The sequence below is a fragment of the Camelus bactrianus genome, chromosome 1, assembly GCF_048773025.1.
Source record: "Camelus bactrianus isolate YW-2024 breed Bactrian camel chromosome 1, ASM4877302v1, whole genome shotgun sequence".
In the NCBI taxonomy this organism is placed as follows: Eukaryota; Metazoa; Chordata; class Mammalia; order Artiodactyla; family Camelidae; genus Camelus; species Camelus bactrianus.
The window spans coordinates 2926160-2940242 of record NC_133539.1 but is presented as its reverse complement, the minus strand read 5'-3'; the positions used below and the strand labels follow the sequence as shown (position 1 = coordinate 2940242).

The window sequence follows — 14083 nt, the reverse complement described above, 5'->3', positions numbered from 1 at the left end:
TCAGTTTCTACTCAGCTCAAAATTTGACCCGAATGTGGTTTATAATTTTGAGTTACCTCCTCTGCTTTAGCGTTTAAAAGGCCATTTACATGATACGGGGGAGGTACGTTTTCTGTGGTAAATTCAGAAGTGAAAGCTCCATGGTGTGTTGGTTCTTGAGAGGAAAGACCGGGTTCTGGAGATGGTTCCCCGGGCACTGCCCACGGGCAGGCGGGCATCGTTCCCCACTACGCTTCATGCCCACCTGCTCCTGGAACGGCCGCCTGGAAGGAAATGAGAACCACAGAGTGCTTGAATGTCACGAAGCGCTCGCAGTCATTTATAATTAGTCTCCAGTTTTTTATTCACTTAATAAGTCACAATTTCAAGTTGTTCCGAAGTGACATCTCCCATAAGGCAGTGAAGACTGTATCTCCCACGGCATCGGGCGGTGCGGTGTGAGGGGTTACAAGCCTGCTGCGTGCACGTCCCACGTGAAACCGGAGACGTCTCTCCCACAGCAGCACCACCGCAGCGTTTCACTGAGTCCCCACCACCTATGGGCATTTTCCCTGCGCTTGTCTCTTTGGACCCAGGCAGCTCTAGGAAGAAGTTCTCCGGAGAGATTAGCTCTTCACTGAGTCACACTGCTGTTCAGAAGGAGCACGGAGGCTCTCCCCCCATGTTTCAGGCTTTACCTTAAGGAAAATGCTCCGTCTCTAAGGCGCATCACAGTGGCTGAGGCAGGAGGGGTCGTCGGCAGAGCGCTGCCCGCCTGGCCACTGTTGCAGGGGCTTCGTGACGGCTAAGAGCTGAGAGACCCGCTCGAGGTCACGGGGCCCCTTTCGTGTCACTTGTCCACAGCCTGACAGCTGAAATTTGTAGGTACTGTGTACGTTCGCAGGATGCTGTTTATTTAGAACAGGATTAGCTAGCAGGACAGGTTTGGGTTTTTTAAGCTGGCAGTCACCCTGTGTCATAGCGTTTAAGCTTTATTATTCAACAGTGACTTTTACTAGAAATAAGAAGTCTTAAAAGATGTTGCCAGTTTCTGGTTAAGTGCTCCACTGAGAAATGGTTGTGATTAAAATTTCCTGGGAACTGTAGTGCCGTGGAGTTCTAAAAGCTCAGAGGACAGCATGGAAACATCCAGAAAGAAGTTGCTGGGCCACTTTCAATCCGAGTGTGTCGCGCCCTCACTTGTCCTCCTTCCCCTCCATCCACAGTGGCGTGATAGGGGAGCGCCTCCCTATCCGGTACTACCTCACGGCGGGAATGCTGGCCAGCGGGGCGCTCACCGCCCTCTTCGGGCTGGGCTACTTCTACGACATCCACAGTTTCGGATTCTACGTGGTGACGCAGGTGAGGTCTGGGTCCGCGGCCACCACGTGCGGGGCTCTGCGATGAGCTGGCCGGGGGGCTCGTGTCGCGGGCGCCTGCTCTGCCGGGGGAGAAGACGGCAGACGATGGGGGTGGGGGCAGAACTGTGTCCTGCCTGACGTCAGGGTCAGCACTGCCCTCTCCCTCCACTGCCCTGAAGTTCTAGCCGCTGTGAAGTTTTCCTTATTTTCAGGAGTTGTGTCTTTAAGAATCCTATTTGTCAGCCCTCCTGCTGGGGGACTGAAGCCTGAAGCCCTCAGGAACCCTTCTGCCTTAATTTAGATGCACTTGAGATGCTGGGTCTTGTGACAGAGGAGGTGAAGGGACGTGGGGCGTGGCGAGGGTGGAGGATGAGGGACTTGGGAGGGTCTGAAGCAGTCGGCGGGAGGAAGGGCAAGGGCCCAGCGGTGCCACAGGGTGTGCGGCCTTCCCAGCTGCCCACCCACCGCTGCCCCCCCCCCCCGCCACCGCCTTCCTGGAACCCTTGGCTCCGCCCCTCTCAGCAGCCCTGTGGCTAACCTTGACAAGAAGTGGAAAAGGACTTAAAATAATGATGCTCACCTTCTGAGGCTCTCAAACAGCCCAGGAGGATGTTTTAAAATCATCAAGGCAAATTATATGTCATTTGCTTTTAAAAACTTCACCATAGGACTTGAAAAAGTTTGGCTGTTTTAATTACAAAAGTAGTTCAAACTTTATAGTAATATAGACAAAGAGAAGGAAAAACAATTTCCCGGAGCCAGCACACCCGGGAGGGAAGGCAAGCCTGGCTGGCCCGAGGCTAGGCCAGCGGCCTCCAGGCTCTGGAGAGGGCTGCTTCCCAGAGGCGGCGGGAGGAGGCACAGCCGCCCTAGTTTCCCACTGCCCTCAGGCTCCTGCACCTAAGCAAAGCCGCTTTCTAACTCCTCGTTGAAAGCTGAGCTCGGTGCCCCTGGAAGTGGAGAATCAGTGTCCCCAGGCCCTCAGTCAAGGTCGCGCCTGTCGCAGAGGAGCGTTAGCAGCAGGGCCGTCCTCATAACGCGGGAGTGAGCGCACGCTGCGCACACGCCGGGCCTGCGGGACAATCAGCTCTACAAAAAGAAAAAAGTTTCTTTTTTTATTAAGATTTAGATTAGAAAGAGACGGGGGAAGTTTGGCCCAACCTATTAATAGTAGCAAGAGATTTTTTTTCTTTCCTTTCTCTGCTTAATCCAAATTTTCTCAATAGGCACATATTACTTCGTAATAAGATGTATATATATAAATTGTTCGAAATACATCTCTGGCCGTTGAGGCTTACATCAGATCTTTTTGTGCGAGTCCCCCTCTGCACCAGACTCCTGGAGATGGGCCCCGGGCGCCTTGTCTGCCCAGTGAGTCCCCGGCTTTGCCCTCAACCACAGGTCGTCAATGGACTGGTGCAGACCACCGGCTGGCCCAGCGTCGTCACCTGCCTCGGCAACTGGTTTGGAAAAGGAAGGTGAGGAAGGCAGCCTGTGTCGGGCAGCATTTATTGTCAGAAGATCCTGATGGAAACCAGACCACTCTGGCTTTAGTTTTCCTTTAGATTTATTACAGAAAAAAAACACTTCAGTCTACTCTATGAAATCAGGTGATTGAAACCTCTGGGACTTGAGGTTCTGAGATTCAGATGGACCTTTGTCCCAGGAGATGGTACCCTTGTGGGCGGGGTGGTGTCTGGGTCAACCCCACCTGGCCTCTGGGGAACCTGGGAGAAATGCAGTCAGGGCCTCGCCCCAGGCCTTTCCAAGCAGAGACTACATTTTCCCGAGACTGTGAGGCACAGGGAAGTGTGACACGCCCTGACTAGGTCACCCAGGGCCCAGCAGCAGAGCTGCACCCAGCCTCTGGTGACCTGAATGCGGTCCCATCCCTTGTAACGTCTGTGACGCACAGCACGGCCAGGCCCACGGTTAAGAAGTGGTAGAGACGCTAAGCAAGGTGGGGACACCAGCCCACCCAGTCTTGTTTAGCTCTCCATTCATCCATCCGGTGGGTTTGCCAGCATGAACTTTTATTAACAGGATATTTCATCAAATGATTATATTTAGGTTGCCAAGGCACAAATTTAAATTTGGGGCCTTCCAAGAATTTCAGGAAAAGGCCTCTTTCCTCTCATAATCATAGAAGGCATAAGCTCAGGGAGATACGTCATCTTACAGCCTGAGGTAAAGTGAAGATACAGTCACCTTGCAAGCACCCCTGGTCCCATGTCTTGCAGAGGCAGCGTGTTTATTTCCACACCAGCCCTCACACGTGCAGGCGGGCACTCTTGTGTCCTACGTGTCCTGACCCATTTAAGCCTCGAGACATGGTTTGCCACCCTGTGTTTTGCTGTGTTGCAGGCGAGGTTTGATCATGGGGGTCTGGAATTCCCACACATCCGTGGGCAACATTCTGGGGTCCCTGATTGCTGGCTTCTGGGTGTCCACGTGCTGGGGCCTGTCCTTCATCGTGCCCGGGGCCATCGTGGCGGCCATGGGGATAGTGTGCTTTCTCTTTCTCATCGAACGTAAGTACCGCCAGCCTTGGAGCTGACCCCGGGGGGCTTGGGGGCACGGTGTCTGGAGAACAGGCTGCTGCCGCCTTAGTCCTGTGCAGGCGTGTGCTTGTCCCGGCCTGCCCTCGGCTCCCAGGCAGGCTTCCTTCCTCAGAAGCAGGTTTCCTGGTCTTGCTGAACTTTCTGCTATTTCCTGATGCCTGGAGTCGCCTCCGGCCCAGCCCTCCGGCCCAGCAGCACCAGGCGTGCACAGTCGTCCCAGGCCTGCCACGTTGCTCACCGCCCAGCCCGCGTGGCCGCCCCCACTCACTCCTGCCGCCACAAGCTTGTTTGCTTTCTGATAAGATACACCCTTGTCAATGTTTAAAACCCACGACTTAAGATCATATATCTTAATTAGGTGAAGAGTGCTCTTGCCAGGAAGCCAAGTCCTTTGTTCTGTTCTAGACTCAATACCAGACTTCTGTTGTAATTGAATTTGAAATTAATTTTTGAAATAGAGACAGGCAGGACGAGGCCTCCCAACAGTCATGCCAGCGAAGAGGAGCAGTGCTCCCTTTGCTGCCTCGTCAGGGTGTCCCAACCCCATGAGCTACCCTGAAGAGTCGTATCTGGCATTGGCTTTGATTTGGCTTAAAGCAAAGTAAAAGTCGTTTGGTACCAGACAGCTCGCCGCTGTTAACGCCCAGGTAGGGTCGCTCGGGAGTTCCACCAGCCTTGTTGGGTGGAGCGTCAGCTCTGCGTTTGGAGCTGCCAGCTTCATCCTCCGAGAGGTGAAGTCCTATGCTACTCAGTTTCTCGCTTCTGTTTTCTTGTTGCTAAAGCTAACCTTTTCATTTTTAAAATACCCACCATTTAGCTGAGCACTCATGAGGCTCTCAGGCCAGCGTTGTCCGGTCAGGGAGGATGGAAGCCAGGTTAGACAAGGAATTCAGACACGCCCCGGGCCAGGGTTGGGGAGCAGGCTGGCGGGGCTGCTCTCCTGTTTTCACCGTCTCCTCCAGGGGCCAAGTGAGATTTTAGCAACATCTCAACATGGCCAAAACAAGTGAATTGTTTAGCAGACTTGGGGGGCAGCTGACTTCCTTGCGAACATTCCAACATGTGGCATTTAACTGTAGCTTGAGTGTCACTGGAGTTATGGGCAAGAAAGGCTGTCCACGTCACCTGTGCTCTTCCGGGCAGGCTCCCAGCACCCGGTGGCGGGGGTGTGCCGGGTGAGCTCAGCCGGAGGTCCAGAGTCCACGGTGACTTTTTTTCTCTTCCTCAGCTGATAAGGAGGTGGTTCTGGGGGAGGAGGCAAGGTGAGAGGAACAGGGTGTGCGGGAGGCAGGGCTTCTTTGCTGGCCTGGTGGGCTCTAAGTGCCAGTGGCCTTCTGTTTAGATGTTCTGGGAGGGGCAGGATTTCCAAGAACAAGGAAGCTCTGGTTTGGTCTTTGTAACAAGAGAGCATCCTTCCCTCCCGTAGCTCTGCGGGGCTGGGGCAGTGCCCAGGGACCCGGAGGGCCTTCCTGGAGCGGCTCTCCCACCACACCGTCACCTGGTGGGGACCTTCCTCTGTTGCCTGCTCTGCTACCACGAGGCCAGTAGGCCCGCCTGTCAGCGATGCTGATGCTGGCCTGGGGGCCGTGTGAGCACTTGTGCCTCCTCAGCTGGTGCTGAGGACAGGGTCTCAGGGCCCCGCAGGCCGGGGAGAGGGTCCTGTGGGACTGAAGCCCGGGCCTCAGAGGCTGTGCGCAACCCCTCTCTGCTCCGCACTTTCCTCTGATGGGGCAGGGTTTTCTCACCCGCAGTCTTAGCCTTTAGCTGTGACTAGTAAACGTGTTCAAGCTCCCTGTTACCATTCCTCACGGTGCCCCCAAGATTTCCTCTCTCTGCACCCCACCCCCGAACTCTCAGGCTCTCAGCCCCCTGCTCCGCCCATGCTCACGCTCTGCCTCGCTCAGCCGTCCCTTTAGTGGCTCATCTCCCCCAGAGACTGGCTGTGCTGCTCAAAGCACCCTTAGCTGCTCCCTGTCCCCTCGCCTTGCCTCTGCCGAGGTCTCCGGGCCCGGCCCCACGGCCTGGGGGCACCTTCTGGACTTGGCATTTCTCTGCTTTCCCACTGAGTGGCTCCTCCTGAGCCCGTGGCCTGGAGGCCTGCTCTGCTTTCCCGGCTGTGACAGGACTCCGGGTGCTCACGGCCGGCCGTGCCCCGGCACCTCCCTCTGGGGGCAGCCCTGCAGCCGGCCTGGCGGGGGGAGGCCTGTCTGCGGCTCCCACTCCCCTCACGCTGGACCCCGCAGCCGGGGCCGTGTCCATGAGCATGTCTGCAGCAGAGAGAAGCCGGTTCACAGGCTCCGAACCCCTTTCCTCCTCCTCGCTCAGTCCTGGACGGGCCCTTGTAAGTGAGGCCTCCCTTCCCAGCCCAGTGTCGCCGGTCAGCCCGAGTCCCCTGCTGCCCTCCATGGATGGCAGCCCGGGAGGAAGGCATCAGGCCCTCCTGCCGAGGGTGTTGGCACCGTGTTCCCCCGCCTTGTGACGGGTAAGAATGACGAAAGCCAGTGAAAGCCAGCCGTAAGTAATGACAGCAAATTCTGTGTCCCAGAGCAGGAGGCTCTGCAGAGAGACCAGCTCCCTGTGTGTCTTGGGGGTTTATTTCTGCCCCCCCTCGTCCCTCACCCCTGACAGCAGGGTTGGGCAGCGAAGACTCCAGATGCGCCCTGTCTTGTGACCAGCAGCTAGGGGACAGCTCTCCTGCTCCTCCCTCCTGCCACAGCCACGCCCAAGGACAGGGACCCGTCTGCCAGCCCCTCCGGGCCTGCCTGTGAGCACAGGCAAGGGGCCCACGTGCTGGTGTCCTGCAGGGGGAAAGCCCAGGGAAGGCCCGTCGTGGGGACGGGCCGCCCCACGAGGAGTGGCCATGACGTCCTGCCTGCCCCTAGGGCCCCACGGCACGGCTGGAGAGGTCCGTGTGTGGGCTGCTGGCACCACTACACGTCCCCAGCGGCCGGCGAGACCACCGGGCGCAGGCAGAGCCTCCGCAGGGGCAGGCGAAGAGCAGCCGCCAGCGCAGGGCCCACGTGGTCAGGGGCCCTCCACGGTGTCACCCCCGTGCCCGTCGGAGGGACCTGCTGTGGGAAGTTTAGAGCCCTGTGGCTCAGTTTGTGTTTTAAGGCAGTTCAGCTGTCTCACCAAAAGCTACAGAAAGAGCAGGGATCTGGGTGGGTGAGGGGGGAGCAGAGCCGGGGGCGGCGGCCGTCTCGTTCTGTGAAAGGGGCATTGCTGCCCACCCCAGGTCGCACGCTGATTTTAAAGGAGAAGATGAAAAGGGCCTCGCTTCTGGTTTTGCTGGTTTCCACGTGTCCTTCCCTCCGTGCATTTAGGTAAAAGGCATTTTGCTCTGTGTCAGGGTAGACGTTGTGCCCACTAACCTTTATTTCTGATTGATTCCATGACATTCCATGACTCATCACAAGTGCTACTGGGAGCCCCACTCTAATCGTGGCCATGTCTTCTGCTTGCTCTGATCCTCACCCTTTAAACATAAGGGTGAGCGTCTTCACACAGAAGCTGTTTCTCCTTCTGCAAAGCAGGCTTCGCACTCATGCCGGCTCGTCCAGCTTCTGGGCGGGGGCTGATGTGGTCACGGGCCGGGGGAAGGGAGGGCTGCGTCCCAGCAAAACCAGAAGCGAGGCCCGTTCTTGCTGGGACGGCCGCGCGGAGCCTTCTCCCCACCCGCGACGCTGCCTCGCGCAGTCTTTTTTCTTAAATTGTGACTAATTTAGTAAAAGTATCAGCAGGTCCCTCTTTGGGTTTCCTCTTGGCTTACGCTGGGGTAAACACCCAGCCCTGGATTCACGCTGGTCGTGTTTGGTGTTTCAGATCCGAAGGACATCGCCTGCTCCTCCACCCTGGTGAAGGTAAGGCTGCTCTCTGCTTCTTGTGTCTTCTGGACGCTGAGCCATCTGCCAGGTGTCTGATGACTGTCACCAGCCTGGTCCTGTCTGTCTGTCCTGTCGGTGGATAATGAAGTGTGGACATGGGTCCCACCCTCAGAATATTGGAAGTTTTAGAAAAAGGGTCATCATAATGATAGCAACGAAAACCAGACGAAAGGCCCAATGCAGGCCCTCAGAGGGTGACCCGGGCCAGGGGCTGGCCGGGCCCTCAAGGGGTGGGGGTGGCCTGGCTTCCCTGGGCGGGCAGCGTGCTGTGACTGCAGAAAGACACAGAGCTAAGCCAGCCGGTGTCACTTGAAACTGGTCCATATCTGGCAGGGGGGCCGTTTGGACCACCCAGCACCAGGACCGGGTTTCCCTGGTCAGTGTCATCACCCACTGCCCCACTTCCTAACCTCTCCGCTCACTCTGCTGGTAAGTGACCCTGCGGTCTTGGCAGGCACGAAAGAGTGCTTCCCCCGCCACGTCTGGAGGGGTCTCTCCCTTCCCCAAGTCACAGCAACTCCGTGAATGCCCTGCCCCCCAGGCCAGCCTCCCCCCTGGCTCCCAGTCCCCTCTCCTGAGCCCTCAGCTTGCCCCCTTCCCTCTGCCGCTCACAGCAGGTGGTGCCGCCCACCGTGGACAAGGCCTCTGTGGCCCTCACACCCAGTTCCCTGCTTACCTTTGGGTGGACCCCATGGATCACCCTCCCTGACCACCTGCACGGCACCCCTCCCCTCCTCGGGCCTCCCCCACTCTGGACACAGCCCACAGGGTCCCCAGCAGCATCGTCTGGCTGCGCGCGATCAGTGCTCCCGCCTCACCCCCTTGGCCTGTGACCAGCCTTTGACACGATGGTTTCCTCCCTCCGTGAGAGGCCCTCTCCCTGGGGCTTCCGGGCACTGCGCCCTCCTGGTTCTCTTGTAGTGCTCTGCTGGGCCTGCCCTGCCGTACCCCCACGTGGGGGGCAAGGCCTGCTCCTCGGCCTCGTCTCTCCTCGTTCATCCTCTCGCTGGGGCAGCTCTCACGCAGGCCGTGGCTTTCAGCATCTCCCCAGCATGGTCCTCCCCGCTGAGCTCCCGTGGTCGTGGTCACACTGCCACCTGACGTCCCCGTAGAGGCGTCCGGGTGTCTTCTCAGACTTAACACAACTAGACTGTTCTCGTTATTTTACCCCGTGAACTTGCTAGGCCCCTGCACTGCCTGTCTCACTCAGGGAGCCGTTCCCCACCCCCTGGACAGGCCAGAGCCAAATCGCCTGGGGACATTTTCTTGACACAGAAGTCAGACCATGTCACTGCGTGCTTACAGCCCTCCAGCCATCTCCTTTTTACTCAGTGAAGCCCAGTTCAGCCCTCACTGTCTGTCTCCCGCGGGAGGGTCAGAGCACCCAGGCAGGGCCCCACCTGGACCGCGGTGGAGTGCGCCTGCCGTGCGCAGACAGGGAGCCGGGGCTGTGCTGGGATCCGCTTGTTAATACAGTGCGCCTTGAGAACAATTAATTTAAAAAGAAGGGTTCTGGTACCACATTAAACCAAATTAGGGAAACAAAATCAATTTTGTAAATGACTGCCTCAGGAAGGTTAAACACCTCTGGTTTTTTAAAACTTTGATACATTTTTTTTTTTTAAGGCCATTTTCCTGCCACGAGCATGATTTTCAGTCTCCAAGCTGGGACGGGTCAGCTCAGATTGGTGCTGTGGGCTAGACCCAAGCTGCATGGACCGCCACCTCTGGCAGAGGGGAGGACTTTGGCACTCACCTCCACCCCAGCACGTCCCCCGGGGCGGGACACGGGCACCGAGTGCGAGGGGACTTTGGGGGAGGGGCAGATCGCCCTCACGTGCTGCTTCACAGGGACAGGAGGGCAGGCTTGAGCCCGAGGCGCCGTTTCTGCCCTTGTGGCTGTGAGCTGAGCCGAAGCTGTGTCCTTTTCCCCCATTCACATCCTCCCTGTCAACTCACTGGGCTCCTGGGGTGCCCGTGTCCCCAGGACGCTGTGGGGCAGGGTGGCCGGGCAGTTGTGGCTTCTCTTCCTCCCAGGGGCCGGTCAGAGGTACAGAGAGATTGGGCTGATTTCTAGGGACGTTTCGTCAGCTTCCACCAGAGCCCCGAAGTCCTCCCTCCCACAGGGACTCTGCTCACTTCCCATGGGGCCCTGCAGAGACCCTGGTCATGGGGCCCACTTGAGGGGCCCCAGAGCCCTGGCGCTGCGGGCCAGGCTGCTGCTGCCCTTCTGGGCCTGCCCTTTACATTCACGGAGCTTCCGGGTGGCCTGGAGAGCGTCTGTGACGCATTGACAGGTGCTGCCTTCCTTGGAGCAGAGCTGGGAGCGGCAGGAGCAGTGTGCTGACACATCAGGTAGAAAGATACAAACTACCACAACCGACTCGAGAGAACATCTGAATAGACCTGTAACAAGGAAAGAAACTGAATTATTAATTAAAAATTTAATACAAAGAAAATCACAGGACCAGATGGCTTCACTGGTGAATTCTGCCAACTCTTCACAGACTCCTCCCAGATTTCCAGGAGAACACTCCCTGCTCATCCAACGAAGTGTTATCTTGATACACAGAAGACAGTGACGTCACAGGGAAGCTACAGACCAAGCTCTCTTAGGAATGTGCGTATAACTCAACAAAACGCTAATCCAGCAATATACAGAAAGGGTTAGCACCATGGTCAAATGGGATTTATCCCAGGAATGCACAGCTGGTTTAACATCTGAAAACCAATCAATGTGGTATTCCACAGGAATAGAATAAAGGACAAAACCACAGGGTCCTTTCAGTAGAAGCAGAAAAAGCATTTGACAAAATCTAACAGCCCTTCATGGTAAAACACTCTACAAACTAGGAACAGAAGGGAACTGTGTCTGGGACAATCCGCAGCTAACATAACTAACAGTCCAGGACTGGATGCCTTCCCTGTAAGGTCAGGAACAAGACAAGGACGCCTGCTCTTGCCACATCGTATGGGAGAGTCTAGCCAGAGCATTTAGGCAAGAAAATGAAATACAAGGCATGCAGATCGGACGAGAAGTGAAAGTACCGCTATTTGCAGATGACGTAATTTTGTATCTAGAGAATCCCAAGGAACCCACCAAAAACCTATTACAGCTAATTGAAAAGTCAGCAAGGCTGCAGGGTGCAAGGTCAGTGCATAAAAATCAATGGTATCTCTATACTTTAGTGATGAGCAATCTGAAAACAAAAGGAAGAAAGCAGTCCCAGTTACAGCAGAAGGAGTGAAATACTCAGGAATAAACTTAACCAAGGAGATACGAGACTTACACATTGAAAACTACGAAACATTGTTGAAAGAAATTAGAGAAGACCTAACTAAATGAAAAGACACCCCATGTTCACTGACAGGAAGACTTACATTGTCAAGAAGGCAGTATCCCCAAAATTGATGTACAAATTCAGTGTAATCTCTGTCAAGACCCCAGCTGGCTTCTTGGTAGAAATTGACAAGCTAATCCTTGATCTCATATGAAAAAATTCAAGGAATTCAGAGTAGCCAAAAGAATCCTGAAAAAGAAAAAAGCTGGACTCACACTTTCCAATTTCAAAACTCACTACAAAGCTGCCGTAACTGAGGCTCCGTGTTACTGTCATAAGGGCGGACATGCAGGTTGGTGGAATAGAACTGAGAGTCCAAATAAACCCTCACACTCACACTCACACTCACACTCACACTCACAGTCAGTTGACTTTGACAAGGGCGCCAAGGCCATTCAGTGGAGAAAGGGTCATCTCTTTAACACGCGGTGCTGAGACAACTGTATATCCACATGCAAAGAGAGGATCTGGAACCCTTCCTCAGACCATGCACAAAGTTAAGATGGATCGAAGACCTGAATGTGAGAGCTAAACCTGTAAAACTCTTAGAAGAAAATACAGGAGGAAATCTTCATGACCTCAGATTGGGCAAAGTCTCCCAGATATGACATCAAAAAGCGCAAGGGATGGAAGGGAAAATAGATAAATTGGACTTCACTGAATTTTAAACTTTTATGCTTCAAAGGATACCATCAAGAACGGGAGAAAGTATGTGCAAATCGTATTTCTGCTAAAAGACTTGTATCTAGAATATATAAAGAACACTTAGAATTCAGTGATTTAAAATAACTTTTTAAAAGGTTTAAAAAAGAGGAAAGATCTGAAGAGACATTTCTCCAAAGAAGACATTCAGGCGGCCAGTAAGCACATGAAAACCTGCTCAATATCGTTAGCCATCAGGGGTCAGTCACCAAAGCCACAGCGAGATGCCACCTCACCCCCACTAGGATGGCTGTGATCTAAAGGACGGGTAGTAGCAAGTTGGAACGCTCAGTCACTGCTGGTGAGGGTGTGAAATGGTGCAGCCGCTTTGGAAAACGGTCTGGTGGCTTCTCAAAAGGATAAGCATAGAGTCACCATATGACCCAGCGATTCCACTCCCTCCTGGGTGCATCCAGGAGAAATTAGAACATATGTCCGCCGTCCACACCCCCCCAAAGCCCCGGCGGTCACGCTGCGCGCTGCCTGGAAGCCGTGCTCTCCTGTGTGGAGGGCGTCTTCTTCCTTCTGGAGCAACCTGCTGATGTAGGAAATTTCTTGTTAGAGGAAGAGGTTGGCCTGTGTTATTTCTAAAGGCCTTTTCCTTTCGAGGTCGCTTTGAAACATCAGAGCCGTTGAGGAGAGTTAGTTGGCCCAGCGCGGGGGAGGAGCACGTTATGTTTCTTTATGTGTTGGCCGCGGATTGTTCTTCGGGAAAGGATTTTATTTTCATCCTGTTGTCTGAGGGTCTGAAGCCTTCAGGTTGCACGGATTAGCCCTTGTTTTGTTTTAATCATTTGTCTTATTTTCATCGGTAGCATTTTTTTCCCTTTGCAGTTTTATTAGGTAGAAATATTACAGTCCGACTGCACACACAGTACGTGGCGTGTAAGTACCCGTACACAGCACACTGCACGTTGTTTTTAGTTTACATATAGGTACTGATTATTGTTTCTAAGAACAGATTAGAGCTTTAGCTTTTTAAACTTACATAGTTATCAAAGGAATAAAGCCAACTATAAAATGAGAATGGACAGAACGGGGTAATCCAATGATAAAGGACAGTCAAATGTGCTTACACAAACTCAAGAAATCAATCAGTTTTTGTGAAGACAGTGCCATCGCTGCAGTGAACGAGGTGTAATTTCACTCTGTTGATTTGGCAGTGGCTCTAATTAAATTTTTTTCTCCCAGTATCCGAAAGCCTATGAGAACGGCGCACACAGGTTTCGGCTACAGAAGCAAGTCCTGACCGACGAGAGGAGCAAGCCCCTGGTGAGTGGCACCCGCTGCCCCTGGGCAGGAGTGGGGCCCTGCCTCGGTGGCACCTGTCACAGACGCCCTGGGCAGGGCCTGTGCTTCCTCGGTGACATTGGAGTCTGCCTTGGGTACTTTTCTTTGGATAGTAGAGCTGGGCTTGCTTTAAGTTTTTTTAATCAAATTGGCAAGCCATTCATTCATCCAACAACCACTGACACACCATGAGCCTCAGTCACAATGTCCCCCGGGGCCCGTGGAGCTCACGTCCTCGGGGGCCGGGCATTGGGCTGGGCATCAGGTGCAGACAGAGCCCGCCGAGAGGGGTGAGCAGGCGCTGTTTCAGGCCGGCCTCGCAGGGAGCTGTGAAGGAGGAGGAGTGAGTCCGCACGTACCTGGGCCAAGGGGGTTCAGGTAGAGGGAGCGTGGGGCGGGCTGGGAACATGAGGAGGGACCCAGAGAGAACGTAAAAGCTAGCTGTGTTGCAGCCCTCCACCCCTTCAGCGCCTTCCAGGGTACAGAAGGGGAAACTGAGGCACAGAGGTGCTGAGCCCTCTGCCTGGCCCCCTTGGATGGGGAGGCCGGGAGGCAGGTAGGGCTCCTCCCCTGCGCTGGGCCTCACCTGCCCCCTCTTGGGACACGGTCCGCTCTCCGTTCCCGCAGATGCAAAACCCACCAGCACGGGGCCGGCTGCACTACGCCAGTGTGTGTAAAGGACGTCAGCATCTGTGGATTTTGGTCTCTGCGAGGGTCCTGGGAACAGTGCCCCACAGGTCTCGGGTACCAGGGCAGGACTGTACTTCCGAGAAGGCTCTTCCAGGAGGCTTCTCCCATCTCTCTGCCTAGCTGACCATGCTGAGCCACAGGGGCGTTTTAGATTTGGTTTTAATCATTGAAAGTATATGATCTTTTCTTTTCTCTTTAAATCAGGTAGCTTAAAGGATAAGTGTACTAAACAGGCTTTTTTTTTTCTTTATTGCCCAAGGAATTTATTTTTGGTG

The 14083-nt window shown here is 54.7% G+C and overlaps 1 protein-coding gene across 12 annotated transcripts in view; it reads left to right on the top strand.

The window, feature by feature from the left end:
• SLC37A1 (solute carrier family 37 member 1) overlaps positions 1 to 14083 on the top strand; it is a 79374-nt gene that overhangs the window by 42774 nt on the left and 22517 nt on the right. For 10 of the 12 annotated variants that reach the window (XR_012501166.1, XM_074348566.1, XM_074348509.1 and 7 more), the window contains 6 exons: positions 1206 to 1341; positions 2742 to 2818; positions 3705 to 3871; positions 7724 to 7761; positions 8119 to 8214; positions 13020 to 13100. Coding sequence is in view for 11 of the 12 variants with exons in the window: in XM_074348566.1 (XP_074204667.1) it covers positions 1206 to 1341; positions 2742 to 2818; positions 3705 to 3871; positions 7724 to 7761; positions 8119 to 8214; positions 13020 to 13100 (595 nt within the window). In the remaining variant the exon portion in view is untranslated. The remainder of the gene's footprint in view (positions 1 to 1205; positions 1342 to 2741; positions 2819 to 3704; positions 3872 to 7723; positions 7762 to 8118; positions 8215 to 13019; positions 13101 to 14083) is intronic. The other 2 variants (XM_074348884.1, XM_074348771.1) reach the window with 1 other exon arrangement.